A 16,034-nucleotide genomic window follows, 5' to 3' on the forward strand; every position below is an offset into this window, starting at 1 on the left:
TGAGGCTTCTTGTCAGGGTCCTGTTTGGGTCCATGAAGAGTGGCCTTCATTGTTTACAGGGCCAGCCAGGTGGAGGCCCCACCCAGGGCAGGAATGGGACTCCAATATTGAGGAAAGTGTCAGCCCTTCATTTGGGCACCCTGGGTCCCTTGTTAGCAGCTTGTGCCACAGTGGGGCACCCTGGAGGAGTCCCAGGCCCTGGCTGCTCAGCCTGAGTTCAGGGGTGGGATAGGGGAGACCAGGGACCAAGGCTGGTCCAAGCAGTCAGAGGCACCTTCCCACAGGAAGTGGTGGTCAAGTGCAGAACATGACTCCAGACACTGTGCAACACCCTGGTACCCACTCAACCCTGCAGGGACCTGCCTCACCTGTCCTCCAGAGGCTGAGCTTCTAATTCAGATGCCCAGGGAGTTCCAGGTGGGTCATCAGATTATTCTCACCACCCTGACCCATCCCTGACTGCCCTGAAATCTGCCCATCTACGCTCCCAACAGTCCTCAGAGCCTCCTCACGGCCCCTCACTGACCCCCAGAGACCCCAACTCCAAACATCCTCTCTCTTCCTCTCAACCACACTGTCCTGCAGTGCCCTCGATGTCCCCACTGTCTTCACTGTCCAGTATCCTCACCGTCCCTGTGTCCTCACTGCCCCTCAGTGTCCTCACTGTCTCAACACTGTTTTCACTGTCCCCACAATGTCTTCACTACCCTATAATGTGGTCACTGTCTGAGTTCTTCTGTGCCTTCCACTTGAACTCCTTTGAAAGTGAGTGGTCTGGGAGAGTCACTGATCCCGTGTTGGGTGTAGGAAGATGTGATGCATCCCCCTTGAATCACCTCCTAGGGCTTGTCCTGTGGTTTGGGAGGGGAATTTCCGGGTGGTGGGGCACAGAGACCAGTCAGATTGGGAGAAGGGTTTATTCTGCACTGGAGTTTGGTGTGGGGAACCTCGCAGGGGCTGGGCTGCAGCTCACCCCCTTGACCCGCCTAAGCGTCCTGGGCTTTGGCTCGCTTCGCTGCAGAGGGGCGCGTGTGGCCCGGGGCCCGCAGGGGGGTGGTGGGGTCTGGAAGACTGTGCCCAGGCGGAGGACGAGCCCCGGTCCGGGTCAGGGCGAGGGCTCCTTGGGGCAGGGTCCTGTCGGGCTGGCACGCCCGCGTCGCTCAGCGCCTCTCAGGACTACTCGTAGAACTCGCTGGCTCCGGCCGTCTCCGCCACCAGCGGGGCGGTCAGCGACAACGGGTGCGCGGCGCGGGCGCGGGCGCGGGCGCGCAGCCGGCGCAGGCGACACAGCAGCAGCAGCAGCAGCAGCGCGTGCAGGAGCCCGAGGCCGAGCAGCAGGAGCTGCGCTGCCAGCGCCCCCCAGCAGAACGCGCCCGGCGCACAGGCGGCGCGCAGCTCGTCTTCCGCCAGGTACGGCAGCAGGCGGCCGCGCAGCGCCGGGGGCGCGGCACAGCGCAGGTCGCGGTAGGGCGCGCGCTCGGGCCGGCCGGCCAACCAGGCGCGCAGTGGCACCAGGCGGCAGTCGCAGCGCCAGGGGTTGCCGCCCAGGTGCGCGGCGCGCAGCACGGGCAGCGAGTCCAGCAGCCCCGGCGGCAGCGCCGTCAGATTGTTGCCCGTCAGCACCAGTTCAGTCGTGTCCGGCGGGAAGGCGGCGGGCAGCGAGGCCCATGTCAGCCCGCGGCGCCCGCAATCCACGCGCGTCCCCGCACAGCCACACGGCGCGGGGCAGCCCGCGACTGGGCGGCTGGGCGGCGCTAGCAGCAGGAGCAGCAGGCTCAGCGCCCGGCGCGGCCCTGCAAGGGAAGCGCCGCAGTGAGCCTGGTGGCCTGTGTGGCACCTGGGCGGGTCCCTGTACACCCCAGGGCGCTGGGCCCGGCCCGGGCCCGGGAGACCCGAGCCCCGCCTTACCCGAAAGCCTCTCCACCTCGACCATCCGCGCGCTGACTGGAAGTCCGCCCTAAATCTCCCTACTGCAGCCCAGATGACTGCAGCGCCTCCCAACCCGACTCTGCTCATGGAGCGCAGTCCCGGGCCTGCCTGACCCCAAACTCACCAGAGCCCATGGCGAGAGGATGGTGACCTGGCTTGTTCTGGAGCGCTAAGCGTTGGCTGGAGAGCCAAGCGATAATGCCGCCCGGCCCCTGCCAGGCCCCAGCACCCCGGCCAAACCGACCACAGCGCTGCCACCCGCCAGAAATAACCCGGAGGCCCAGTAGACAGACGCTGCGGCCCCAGATAGAGCACTATCACCAGGGCTCGCAGGCTACCAGGGCTTCCGCCCCCCACCAACCCAGGGGAGCAAGGATCACCACTGCGACTTCATCAACATTGTTCTCCTGTCACCAGGACAGGATGCAGCATTCACAACTGAACAAAACTGGAGACTGGGATTGGGGGGGAAGGTATCATGCTGGGGGTGGGGGAGGGATGGCCTAGGCAACCCAGGGCAACAGTGCTGCTGGGGAGAAAGGACCTCCAGCCACAGGCAGGGAATGGCAGTCTAGGGGTGGGGGGTTCCCAGGTTGCCCAGCACCCACTGTTCCTGGAGCCCTCAGGCCAGGCCACAGCCCTAGATGAGGAGTTTGGGCAATTGCAGGCGTCCCTGCCCCACCAGCCCCGGGAGATCCTTGCCTGCAGCCAGCTGCTCTCCTTCGGTCTGGAGGGATCCTAAGCGCTTCTGTTGCCCAACCTGCCACTGAGCTACCCAGTGAGGGGTGAGGAGGTAGGGAAGGACTGGCCCACCTCGGCACAAAGTGAGGCCTCAGCGTAAGCTGGGTGGCCCGAGGGAGGGGGCACATGAGGGTTCCCACGTCCACTCTGTGGCACTGGGGTGGAGAAATAGACCTGGGATGCCGAGGATCTGCTCCCCTATTCTGCCTTGTTTTATCCCCCTACCTGAGTAGGGCCTGGAGTCGGAGTTCATGACCTTCTGGGGCAGGGGTAGATCTCAAAAGTCATGGCCCAAATTAGCTCCTGTTCCCCCGAGGCCAAAGAGGGCCAGCTGTGGGGGCTGCTGTCCAGGCCCCTTGGAAGCAGATACAAGTAAGGGGAGGGACTGGTGCTGAGAATAAATTAGGGTTGTTTGGGGGCTATGAGCCTGCATCTCTGGGTCAGGTTGGGAATAGTCGGGAACAGTCCTGGTCTGGACCATTCCGGGACTGGGGTTGTGCCCAGGCCTGTTGGAGATCCAGATTTATTCCAGGGTGGAGTCCAGGCCAGTTGGGGTCCAGGGACGGGAAGGGCCAGCCTGGAAACTGGCAGTATATCCATGGCAATGTGGGGCTGGGTTGGGGTCACTGGTCCTGCATCTGCTGCTTCATCTTCTGCAGCATCTCCTGCATGCGCCTTAGCTGGAGGTGAGACGGGAATAGCAGAAGGTAGAGTGACAAACATGATAGGAGGGGCTGGACCCCCACCTCCACCCCTTCTCCTCCCCTGTGGCCCCACTAACCTCCTCATCCTTCATCCTGATGAGCTTTTCTGTCTCAGCATCCGGGGTAGGCAGTGGTAGGATGGGGATGGGGCTCTCCATGCGGCTGTCCTGGGTCAGTTTGCTGTGGGGTGGACAAGAAGGACAGTTTGTCTGACCCCCAACACTACCGAGGCTCTGCCCTCCTGAGCTCCCACACCGTTGGGTCGGCTCTGGGAAGACAAGGTGCAGGGTGGGGGGCCTACTTGGGAGTCGGGGCAAAGTTCAGATCTGGGAAGGCAGCAAGGATCAGCCCTCTGTTAGGGAGCCTTGGCTGGGAACATGAGGTGCACGATCCAGGTCCGAGTCAGAGCTGCGCACCTGGTCATCTGCTGGATGCAGTGCGCGCGATAGTTCTCATAGTGCACGTCGCATGTCACGTCCTTGAGATCATGCATGTGTGTGCGGATCAGCATGTTGCGAAGCTTCACAAAGTCGCAGTGTGCCTGGTTCTCCACTGTGGGGCAAGAGCGGGTGTTGGGTGGGTGCAGGCCCGGGGGAGCCACCCCACTCCCTCTGTCGCACCCCATGCCTGAACTCACCCTCCACGATCCCCCAGGGGTACAGTCGCCCCCGGACCCGTTGCCCCTTGGCCTCCACCACTGTGTTGCTGCCGATAACCGCGAAGGGCGCACTCTCCTGGGAAAGGCAGGTACAAGGGCTCGCGCCCAGTTGGTGTGAGTATGGGGTTAGTGGCTGAAGAGGGACATGGGCACTCGGCACCTGGTCGCTCCTCCAGTATCACTATCAACAGCCCCTCCCCAAAGAGATCCTGGAGTTGCCCAACCCTTGTGGCTTCTCTGAAGCCAGAGCTGGCATGGCTTATACCCGTGGCACAGGGTATGTGCCCAGCCGGGCATATCCTCCCCTTCTGACACCATCTCCCATCAGGAACTGCTCCGTTCAGCTACCATCGCCATCCCTCCCTCCCCAGAGCTGAGCCCCTGCCTCCTGTTACTGATGCTGACTTAGGCTGGGGCCAAGGGCTCCACCCTGCTCTTGGCCCAGTGGCTGCCTATCCCGTGCCTTAGGCTTGGTTATTGCCACTCTAGATCCCGGGGCACCCAAAGCCACAACCATCCTCTGGAGCTCAGAATTCTGGGAGCCAGGGCGCACACAGGCTTGTGGCCATCAGGCCAGACCCTTCTGCTCGTGACCCATTGGAAGAAGACTGAGGAGCAGGGTCAGGGTGGAGGCCTGGCCAGGACTGTGCCTTTGGGTCCTGGCAAGTGCTCCATGACACACTAACCACACGGGGCCCAAACTGCACAAGCCAGTGGGGACATGAGTGACTGTACCCTACCCCCACCCCCCCACCCCACCCCAGGTGGAGGGGCTCTACTGCCCAGACAAAAGACTCTTTCCCCCACCGGGTTGGACCTGGATGCTTGGTGCCATGTAAACTGACCTCCAGTTCCCTCCTCTGCCACCCCAGGCCGCTCACCTTCAGTTCCCGATCCTGCTGCTTGAAGTCCTCATCCTCGTCAGAGTCACATTCAGGGAACTGGTACACGTGGATCCCAAACTTGTCAATCTCCTCCCGGATCTGTGGCGGGGCAAGGGCTGTCAGATTTGAGGCTGGCCAGGGACCCGGGGCCAGGTGCGCTGGCACCCAGGATCAGCACACTTGGTGTTCTGGGTCCTGGAGACCTAGCCCAGGCCCAGTTGCCAGGCTCACCCGCTCCTTCAGCTTCCGGATCTCGCTGGGGACGAGACAGTCAGCTTTGGCGATGAGCGGCACAATGTTCACCTTCTCATGCAGAGCCTTCATGAAACCCACATCCACTGGCCGCAGCCTGCAGAGAGCATCCAGGGGTGGAGAGGGGCATGGTGGGGGTGGTGGGGGCACAGAGAGAGGGTGGGATGGGCTCAGGGAGGGCATGGTTGTGAGGGCACAGGCAGAAGATAAGCAGTGACAGGTGCAGCCAACGGGGAACCATGGAGGCGGGTCCCACCCCCCACCCTGAGCCTGTTCCCAGGACATTCACGCACCCGTGTCCAAAAGGGGAGATGAAGTAGAGGCAGCAGTGCACACGGTTGTCTTGGATGTTCTTGCGGTTGAGGCCACTCTCGTCACGAAAATACTGCTCAAACTGCTGGTCCACGTAGTCGGTGATGGGCTTCCAGCTGCAGGTAGGCAGGAGGGTCGGTGAGGCCAGAGGGGACACTGGACCAGCCTAGGCACAGACTGTTCCCCAGCCAGGCTCTCCTCACCACTCAGAGTTGTTGACAGCATCCCCGAAGCCCGGTGTGTCTACAATGGTGAGCTTCAGCTTGACTCCCTTCTCCTCAATGTCCACCGCGTGCTTCAGGATCTCTACGGTCTGGCTGATGCGCTCTGTGGGTGTCGGGGCATCGTTTGGAGGGGTCTCTCCAACTCTCAGACCCCACCCCCACTGGGCAGCCAGGACCCTTGTTCTCATCCATTCTAGCATTTAGCCCTGGCCTCATGGCCTCACTGTGGTCTGGGCCACTATTCCTGGACCCTGAACAGGAGAGACCCACGCTGTGGGGAGAGAGGAGCAGGGTCTGGACCCAGAAGGGACCCCTTTGAAGGGTCACACAGCAGAGGATGGGGAACCAATGCCAGGGCTGCATAGGGCCCACTCACCCTCAGCACTGAGCAGCTTCCGGTCCTTGTACAAGTCGGTCAGGAAGAGGCTGTGGACCAGCGTGGACTTCCCCAGGCCTGACTCACCTGCCAGCAGGTACAGTGAAAGAGTCAGGTTAAGTCTGGGACCCCTCTGACAAAGCCTAGCTGGCTATGGCCCAAGCCACCCCACCTGGGAGTCCAGCCCACTCACCCGCCACCATAAGCGTGAAATCGAAGCCCTTCTTCACAGACTTCCTGTGCACCTGATTGGGCAGTGTGGCGAAGCCCACGTACTGCTTGTCGATATCCTGGGGGGCAGGGGCAGGGCAAGTCAGGAGCAGGCTTGGATTCCTGGGGCAGTCTGATGCCCTGTTCCCTACCCGGCTCAGACATGGAGGCAACAGAGGGCAGAGTCCTCTGTGTGGGGAGTTTCAATGGCAGAAATGGGGTGAGGGCCTGTGAGCAAAGGCCTGGAGCTGGGAAGGCAGGTAAGGGGGTGACAGGCATCCTTGCCCCCGCCTCAGTGAGGGGCTTTGCAGGGACCTGAGAATGTGTCTGTGTGTGTAGAGTTTAGGATGCCTGGCTGCAGCAGGCCTAGGCTGGGTCCTCCCTTGGGCGGTGGGCAGAGGGCACCAGGACCCAGACCCCTCACACACATCCAAGGCCCTCCATAGGCGGGAGAAGCCCCCTGGCCTCAATACTCACCCCTCCTGAGTGTACCAGGGGGTGGGAGGCCCCATCTGGCCACCATCCAGCCGCGGGGGGTGGCTGGCTGCTGCTACCAAGGGGAGCAAGGGCTATTTATAGACAGTGGCACCGAGCCTCCCCCACCCTCGGGGTCCCAGCGCCCAGTCAGGTGGACCCTGGCCCTGCCGGTCCCTGTCACGTCCCAGAGCCCTTGGGACCGGGACCCGGCAGGCACACACACGCTGACCCACATTCCACTCCCCTCTCCACACACACCTTGAGCCGCCTCTGGGCCTGGGTCCGCTGTGACAGCAGCTGCTCCACCAGGTGGTCCTGGGGCGCTGCCTGCGAGTCCATCGCTGCGTTTGGACCCCAGACCGGGTCAGACCCACAGGGGCAGGAGGGACTTACAGGCGGTACTGCCCTGAAGCTCCGTTCTCGCCCCCGTTTAACAGACGCGGGAATTGAGGCCCAGAGAAGGGACGTTGCCCATCGCGGTGTGGCTGACCCCAGAGGCCGCGCGGGCCAAGCCTCTGCCAATGCGGACCCGCCCCGAACCGCGCGCGCGTGGTCTCAGCCACAGGCAGACCCGGCTCCCGCACCGAACCAGAGGCGGGGCCTCGCGGGCGCTGGCAGGCGGGGCGGGAAACAGTCTCTTGGAAATTGGGCCGCCGGCGGAGCCACCGGAAAGCTGCTTCGGAGGGCAGGGCCCAGCATAGGCGCGCATAGGCACGGAGGCGGAGTCCCGCTGCCGGACGGGTGGCCTCTGTCCGGGCGTCTCCACCACCCGGGTGGGAGGGTGGGGAAGCCAGGGCCCACCTAAGGGCCCTAGGGGGCGGGGTTTGTGGCCGCCCCGCGTCTCGCCCCCTCCAGGTGCAGCGCGGCTTTCACCAGCCAGACGGCGACCGCCGGGAGAACGCTCCCGGGACCTATGCGCACCCACGCGGGCAGCGGCCCCTCTCACTCCTTCTCTCCTCATAGAATTGGCCCAGAAACCTCCCGGCGGTGTCGCGGAGTCCTAACTATCCACGGCCACACCCCTCCTTGTACGCTCCCTCCCCCCTCGTATGTTATGTGTGTGTGATGGGAGCAGGAGTGTTCTGGACTGGTGTGGCCCTTCCAGACACGTGGGAACTGGGAGGGGGCAGAGCCCACCTCCCCAGCCTGGACCCACCTCCCCTTCGCCCGGGCTTGAAGGGGCTCAAGTGCTCAGTTAGAGCACCAGAGGCCTACCCACCCTACCTCCGGGAAACTTGGAAGCTGCAGCCAGCCAGCACTGGCCACAGCTGCCCCCAGACCACTTCTGCCAGCCAAAGTGGGGGGATGGTGTGTAGAGTGAACTTACCCCCTCCCCGTCATTTGTCTCCCTGTCAGCCTCCTCGCCTGCTCTGATCCACAAGACGGGCCCACGAGGGCTGGAAAGCTCAAGCCGGTATAGCTCTCACCCTCTGTGACCACCCCAGGGGCCACAGGCCTCTCCTGGGCACCAAACCTTTCCTCACCCCTCTCTCCGGGACCCTACCAGAATCGGAACCAGCCAGCCAGGCAGGAGGGAGGCTTGGAAAGGAGCTGCAACAAGAACAGACATACTTCTTGGACTGTGTATCAGTGGGGATAGGCGGCCCCCCAGCTCTTCCCCACCCTGGTTCTCCTTCTTGGCTCCCCTGGTTGAGGGGCCTCTGTCCATTTGTCCAGGCTCATGATGCTGCTGTGGGGCCTGGAGGCCCCTGGCACCTGGGGAGGAGGGGTGGGCCCACAGCTGGGAACAGGAGAGTCTTTCATCCAGAGGAGAGCAGGGGGAAGCCACAGGGCACCTCCCTCAGCTCTCCCAGCTGGGCCCTCAGTCCTTGCCCCGAGAAAGCCTCCACACTGGCCCCAGCCCTCTGCCATGTGGACCTGTAGGAAGTGTCTGGGCCAAGTCCCACCCAATCTCCACCTGTAGGTCCACTAGAGACGCAGCCCCTCAGCCTAGCCCCCCAGCCAGACAGGCTGGCATCTCAGGCTCAGGGCATCTCCAAGACAGACACACCTGGGTCTACGCCTTAGCACTTCACAGCTGGGTGTCTAATGGAGCTTGTCACTCTCAGACTGCCTCAGTTTCTCCACTGATAAGGCACAGCCTCTGGGGAGGCCCAGGTCAGAAGGGCAAGAGTCAGGAGGGTGACATGTCAGGAGGGAAAGGGTCTCACTCCCAGCTCCTGCCCCTGCACCCAAACTCACCCAGACAGGGCCTGTGGATTCCCTGGGGGAGCTCCAGGGAAGGGGCCCTGCCACCCCCTCTCTCTGGCCCATGAAGTACAGCAAATATTTCTCAGGGCTTCCTGAGCTGTAGACACAGCTGCGCCCACCTCCTCCCGGTGCCTGAGACTCTCGAGGCATTTCCATTCTTAGAATCACTGGAGTCAGCTCTGGAAGCAGCCACCAGAGCCAATAGAGCCCCCATCACTGCCTGAGACAAGGTGGGGGCCAGAGGATGGGGGCACGGAGGGCCACCAGAGCACCCCCCACCCTCTTTCATAGTGTGGATAGACCAAAGCTCACCAACACCAAACAATATTAACGGTGAAACTACCATATTCTTCCAGCCCCCCCCCCAGATCCTCGGGGAGCCTGTCCCAAAGACCTGGCTCCTTGGCTTTGTTCCTGGGGCTCCCCCTCCACCTGCATGGTGCCCTCTCCCTCTGGTCTGAGGGGTAGGGGACAGGTGAGGCTGGCTCCTAACTGACCTTGAAGGATGGGCAGACACAGGCCTGATGGGGCTCACACCTCAGCAGGAGGGAGTCCCTGGTGGTGCTAGGCAGCAGCTGCCTGGCCCAGTAACTCCAAGGCGCAGGAGAAGCTGTGGGAGCTGGTCTCCCGGGCCTTCTCTCTCTCTCCTTCAAACAATAGCCTGGCAGCATGTGTCCCTGCGTCTCAGGCATTGTCTGACCTGCCTTGATAGGAAGACAGCTCCTGGCCCGGGTTCCCTGGAGAGGCCCTTGCCAGCAGGTTGAGGTTGAGGGGCCCCTCCCCAAGAGCCTCACCTGTCCCAGGGCGGGGCGTGTCCCTGCCAGGAGACTGGCACCTGGCAGCCAGTGACTCCCAGCCCCCACCCCACCTGCTGGGCCGCACCCTGGGCCAGGACTTCGGGGTTCTACCCGGCATCTACCCGCTGTGTGAATTCCTATCTCTGACGAGGAGTGCCAAGGCCACCTTGATGCCAGAGTTAGGCCAAGAAGATCCCCCAACATGACTGAGCTCAAGCCAGAAAGGCCTCCAGCAGGGCCCCAGAGCCCCCTGCCCATCTGGTTACCCACTCCCACCCCACTCTCAGGATCTCCCAGCTCTGTTTAACCCCAGCCTCAGCTGGGTTTCACAGTGGGTGCCCAGGTCAGCCTCCTGTCACGTCCTGCATTCCCTGAGTGGGGGCCAGGCCAGCCCCTGTGGGAGGCCACAAGCCTATTTGTACCCACTAGGTTGGAAGACCCATTCTGGGCACAGGGATGACTCAGACCAGGCCTTAGAGGCTCCCAGTCTGGGGAAGAGGCCTGGCCACAGATCAGCCCACTCGAATTGGTGTGTGGGGAGAAGAGGCATAAGATGCACAGGAGTGGGGTGGGGCTGCTTAGGGTCTAGGTGCTGGCTGGTGGATACAGACCCCTCCCCTAGCCTGTGGCCTGCGGTGACGGTGGCCTCACTCAGGACCCCCAGCACGAGGCCTAAGGCCAGTTCGGGGAGGATACACTGGCACTGGACCACTGGGAGACACCCGGCCCATCCCCCCATCCTGGGAGGGGCACCCCGGCTGTAAGGGCCAGGGGTCAGGCCCCCAGGGGCCCAGTGCCCACTCCTCCCCTCTGTAGCCCCTGGCGCAGCGGCACTGCCCCAGCTGACAATCGGTTATCGCGACAGGGCGGGATGACGGCCGGCGGGGGCGGGGTCGCGCCTGGGCGCCGGCGGTGTTGGTGGCACAATGGGTGACAGCCGGCCGCGGGGGGAGCGGCGGCGCGCACGTACCTGCTTGTCCTCTGCGGGGTCCGGGTCGGGTCGGGGTCCGGGTCTGGGCCGGCGTGCGGGGGAGAGACGGAAAGACACGGTGAGAGGCGGGCGGGCGGCGGGGACAAAGGCGCGCGCGGGCGCGCGGACGCGCGGGCAGGCGCCGGGCTCACCTGGGGTCGCCAGCTTGCTCTTGTACCGCAGGCCTGTGCTCATGGTGGCCGCCGGCGGGGGGGACGGGCGGCGGCGGGCGCGCGGGCGGGGCGCGGCGACGAGCGGCGGAGGCCGAGGCCAGGCTGCGGGGTGACCGGCCCCTCCGCGCCGCCGCCGCCCGCCCCGCCCGCGCGCCCGCCAGCCAATCGGCGCCCGCCGCGCCCACGCGCGACCCGGCGCGGCCGGCGGGGGCGGGGACCCAGGCGCCCCCCAACGGCCCCGCGCCCGCCGCCTCCGGGCGACGCCCTCGCTCACAGCCGCAGGCCAGCGCCCCGGGAACCCGGCGACGCCCACGCTGCCCCAGCCCACGGCAAGGCGGCTGCCCGACTCCCGCCACATCTCGCGTCTCCCGTGCCCAGGCCTGGACTCTGCCTGCCTCGCTCTCGAGGGACCCCAGTCGGTGCCTCAGCCTCTGACCTTCCCAACGTGTGGCTCTTCCGTAAGACCTTGCCCCCCAGGGACTGGCGGCCTCCTGCCAGCCGCTCCTCACCTCACCATGGACGACGGAGGTGCTGGCCTGTGGAGTCCTGCTCCTGGCCACAGCAGGAGAGGTGATGGTCACCCCACGGACCGCCGGATGCCCGGCGCAGGGCCGGTGCCCCAGCTTCCCTCCTGCAGCCTGTTCAGTGCTGTGCACACCTGCTCTGGGAGGAGACACCTAGGCAAGCTGCAAAGTCCAAGCCCCTGGGCAGTTGTCCCTCTTCTCTTTTTCTGGCTTATTTTCTGGGATTATTTCTAAAGAGTAACCGAGCTGACATCTGGGACAGGACGGACCGACCTCAAGCCTGCCTGCTCCCCCACTCCCCACCCCAGCTGTACACCCTCTGCTCTGCAGATGGCAGCCAGAACTGCTACCACCCTGAGAGGGGGGGCAGGGAGATCTCGGCCTCCTGTGCTAGAGGCCAGTCAGTGGCACTGAAGGCAGGGCCAGGGCCTGCACCCCATTTACAGATGGGGAAACTGAGGCCCCAGACCTTCAGTGATTGGCAAGATTCTCAAGCATGAGTGCCTCCTGTCTTCCGTCACTATCACACTCCCGAGTACCTTTGGCTTCCCTGGAGTGCTCTCAGATGTCATATCTGGAGTCTTCGGTCCCACAGAAAGGACAGGCAGACCTGTGGTCACCAGCTCCCCCAATGACAGCCCCCTTAGGAGGAAATGGCCTGCTGTACCTTCCACACTCAGGAAGCGCTCCTTTCTCCCTAGCCCCTCGTGTGCCCCTTGGTCCTCCTCCATCTCTGAATCACCAGCACCTAGCACAGAGTTGTTTGCTCAGAAAATGAAAAAGCCATGTAAGCAGCAGCATTGCTCTGCAAAATTCTGTGGCAAACGCCCATTTCCCCCTCCACTGGGACCTCCATGTAGTCCAGAGCTGTGGCCAGTGTGGGGACACTCCACCGCTCAGACCCCTCATCCAAAGCCTCAGGGCCAGATGTGTTTGGAATTCAGAATTTGTCATATATCTCATACAGTACATGATACCTCATTGGAGCCGGCTGCAGCTGCTGGTAACCAAACACATTAAGATGTTTGTAGTGGAGGGGTACCAGGGTAGCTCAGTAGGTTAAGCGTCCGACTTCAGCTCAGGTCATGATCTCTTGGTCTGTGAGTTCGAACCCCGTGCTGGGCTCTGTGCTAACAGCTCAGAGCCTGGAGCCTGCTTTGGATTCTGTGTCTCCCTCACTCTCTACCCGTCCCCCACTTGTATTCTGTCTCTGTCTCTCTCAAAAATAAATAAACATTAAAAAAAAAACTTTTAAAGATGTTTGTAGTGAAATGAGGGGTATCCAGGTGGCCCAGTTGGTTCAGCGTCCAACTCTTGATTTTGGCTCAGGTTGTGATCTCACGGGTTTGTGCTCTGTGCTGACAGCATGGAGCCTGCTTGGGATTCTCACTCTCCCCCTCTCTCTCTGCCCGTCTCCCACTCACAATCTCTCTCTCTTAAAACAAACAAACAAACAAACAAACAAACATTTAAAAAAGGTGTTGGTAGTGAAGTGCGACTATTCACATGAACTGGAATTAATAAAGGCCATAACACATGGTTACACATCAGCCCAGGGCTGCCTTTGTTACAGAGTTTCGAACACTTTAAGTTTCAGAGCTTTGGGGGAATTTGGAATTGGGGATAAAGGAATGCAGCAGGGAGGGAACACTTGAAGTGATAGGCAGGACTTCTGAATCTTCCTCAGCTCCGACAGGCTTGGTGGAAACCCCATCTGAGGGGGCCTGAAGCTTTGCAAAATGGTTGAACTGGTCAGTGAAAACTGGCACTTGGACCTTTAGTATGAACTGACCCATGCAAGCCTGTGCTTGTGGGGACAAAGGAGGAGACAGGAACCTATCCTCGATGAGGCAGACATGTCTTTGCAAAGGGCTCTCTCTGGGCTCAGCGGGGAGGGGGGCTCTGGGAAGCCCTGGGTCAGGTCTTGAGGGGAGTGGGCTGCAGGTCAAGGGCATAGCTCAGGCAGAGGGTGGGAGGTGCACCTGTACAAGAATCATAGGCTTTAAAACAATTCTGGAGGTGGGAGACAAAAAGAACAAGGTGTATCACATAAACATGTCTTTTTTTTAATGTTTATTTTTTGAGAGACAGAGCACAAGCGGGTGGAGGAGCAGACAGAGAGGGAGACACAGAATCCAAAGCAGGCTCCAGACTCCAAGCTGTCAGTATGGAGCCTGATGCGGGGCTCAAACCCACGAACTATGAGATCATGACCCGAGCTGAAGTCAGACGCTTAACTGACTTGAGCCACCCAGGTGCCCCTAATATGTCTTTTTTTAATTGAAGTAAGTACATTCCAAAAGATTACACAGAAATGATGTTGGATTTGGGTCTGGAGTGGAGCTGTGGATCGGTGTGGAGCTGATGGAGAGAGGACCGGAGCCACTCCCTGGAAGGAGAAGGTATCAAGGGCAGGCCTCAGTCAATGCCTTCTGTGAAATGCCATAGGGTGTCCTGAGGCTGCTGGCCCGGAAGGGGGAAGAGAGGGGTCTCCTCCTTGCCTTGGGGCTGTGGTCACCAGGACCGAGTCCAGGGGAGACCCTGAATCCCACCACAGACACACTGCCTAGCTGAGAGACCCTCGGGGTAGCAGCATGCGTTGATTGACATGCAGAATATCTGCCCGGGGACATTTTGGAAGTAGGACGGTGAGGTGCTTGTACTGGCCAGCAGATTCGTGGGATGTGCCTCCAGTTCTCCTAGATGTGTCAACGTAAGGCCTTTCCTTCCTCCAGCCTAGATACTGCCGATGGGGTGGCGTGAGCCAAACTGTCACACTGCTCCTGTTTATCAAACAGGTGCAAACCCTGAGGGGGATGGGTGACATCAGGAAGGGGCAGGAGCGGCAGGGCCTGGTCTGGACACACACGGCGTTAACCTGGGTAAGGGGCTGTGGCCTCCGCGAGTGGGCTCTGAGTCTGCTTCCTCAGCAGGCAGAGAAAGTGTTGGCTCTGGTACAAAGGGGAGTAAATAAGACACCCCTGGGTGAAAAAAAATGCTACTTTTTAATTCACAAGGAAAAGAAATTAATGAGTGAAAAAATAAGTTACACCCAGAAAAATCTGTTCAACCAACTTGGGCTACAAATAGCTTGATGCTTTCCAGAAAAAAAAAAAAAAAGGCAACAAAACCTCTTTTAGTTAAGAAATTCTCAAGAGGCTGCGTTCAGCCCATGTTGTGTCTCCCTCCCCCTTAGCACGGACACGTGGGCATCAGCATGGCCACGGGAGACCGAAGATGGCCTCACAGTAAACCACTATGATGGTGACCTGGGGACAAATGGGTGGCAAGTGAGGCAGGTGCCAGGGTTCAGAGGTTTGTTCCAGGTTACACACAGATGTCAGGTGGAGCAGGGGCCACCAATGACAAAGCTCGAGAATGTTCGATTCATCCGAGGACAAGGGCAGAGGGCAAGCTGGGTATAATGCATTAGACCCCTAGGATCCCCTCACAGGAGTATTGGAGGGAAGGGATCTACAGGGTCATGCCTGCCCAATGGAGGTGAGACTACGTCCCTGAGAAAAGGGTCACCACGAAGAAAGGAGAAACACATGTCCCTTTATCTGAACAGAGGCACTACAAAGGACCTTACATTAGCTCAAAACACATTAAATCCACTTGGCTTCTTAAGGTGAAATGGAAATCTTGCTTGCCTTCCTACATCAGGATAGCACATGGGACCACAAACTCCGAGTGGCTAGAGACAGTGATGTAAACTTGGTCTGAGCCCTCTGGAAGCTGGTGGCTTGAGGGTTAGGAAAGAACGAGACAGACCGGACATTTTCTTTGGGTCTTCAGGCGTCCCAGAACAGGGGCTCTGGGATACCCCTTCCTGCTCTGACCAACCCTGAAGAAGCCGTGGTGGCAGGGGTGACACTCTTCCCCATCCCTGGCATCTTGTGGGGCCCTCCCTGGGGGGAATGTTGGGGGGGGCCCTAAGTAAGGCTCGAGGTTGTGATTCACAGAGTGCACTCCGACAGGCCCTAAGGTGAGGCTTGGGTCTTCCAAGTCACTCCCAAGGAATTTGTCATTGGGCGTGGGACCAGTGCGCAGAGCAGGCCAAGATCAAGTTAAGTAAGAACTGAGAAAAGGACCCACTGCCCTGGCCAGTGGATGGTGCTCTGCTCAGGGCTCCTTCAATGTAAGTACTCCACCTCGATGCTGCCCCTTCCCCCACCTGCCCTGCCCTGCCCACTCCTTTCCCTCCTGCCACACTGTTCTGGACACTTATGTGCAGCATCTACCAGCTTCTGGCTCAGGGGACTATACCCCAATGTCCTATGTCCCCTTTCTGAAATGCCTGCTCCTTAGTATGCAATGCTGGGGCCATGGACAGGGCCTTGGATGGGGTCAAGTGGTTCCTCCTCTCCTGCCAGCAATCTCAACTTCCCTGGTCTCAGAGGATAGTTCCCTGGTCTGCTGGAAGGTGAGTTCATTCTCCCCACTCCCACTCTGTCACCCTCCACTTACCTACATGGCACTCCCCGGGGCAGCCCTAATGCTTGCTGGGGATGGGTGTCGTGGCCACGCACAGATCAGAAGTAGAGGTTCACGGCATGGTGAGACCAAACAGCTGAACCCAGGACCTCCTG

At 60.9% G+C, this 16,034-nt stretch overlaps 2 protein-coding genes across 3 annotated transcripts; both read right to left on the bottom strand.

The window, feature by feature from the left end:
* Positions 1-903: 903 nt before the first annotated feature.
* LOC122232649 (platelet glycoprotein Ib beta chain) lies at positions 904-3,080 on the bottom strand. Its single transcript, XM_042962528.1, has 2 exons — positions 2,054-3,080; positions 904-1,793 (listed from the first exon to the last, which is right to left on the bottom strand). The coding sequence occupies exons 1-2, from the start codon at positions 2,061-2,063 to the stop codon at positions 1,177-1,179; spliced, it is 627 nt and encodes a 208-aa protein (XP_042818462.1). The 5' UTR covers positions 2,064-3,080; the 3' UTR covers positions 904-1,176.
* A 95-nt stretch (positions 3,081-3,175) lies between these two features.
* On the bottom strand, positions 3,176-10,990 carry LOC122232650 (septin-5-like). Of its 2 annotated transcripts, XM_042962531.1 has the most exons (12): positions 10,898-10,990; positions 10,746-10,756; positions 6,274-6,370; positions 6,081-6,167; positions 5,684-5,807; positions 5,462-5,596; positions 5,148-5,265; positions 4,914-5,015; positions 4,012-4,108; positions 3,791-3,926; positions 3,452-3,554; positions 3,176-3,350 (listed from the first exon to the last, which is right to left on the bottom strand). In XM_042962531.1, the coding sequence occupies exons 1-12, from the start codon at positions 10,938-10,940 to the stop codon at positions 3,294-3,296; spliced, it is 1,110 nt and encodes a 369-aa protein (XP_042818465.1). In that variant the 5' UTR covers positions 10,941-10,990; the 3' UTR covers positions 3,176-3,293. The 2 variants fall into 2 exon arrangements, with proteins under 2 accessions (XP_042818465.1, XP_042818464.1); XM_042962530.1 differs by lacking the exons at positions 10,746-10,756; positions 10,898-10,990 and adding an exon at positions 7,026-7,280.
* Positions 10,991-16,034: the final 5,044 nt, after the last annotated feature.

This window comes from Panthera tigris, chromosome D3 (genome assembly GCF_018350195.1).
Source record: "Panthera tigris isolate Pti1 chromosome D3, P.tigris_Pti1_mat1.1, whole genome shotgun sequence".
NCBI classification, from domain to species: domain Eukaryota; kingdom Metazoa; phylum Chordata; class Mammalia; order Carnivora; family Felidae; genus Panthera; species Panthera tigris.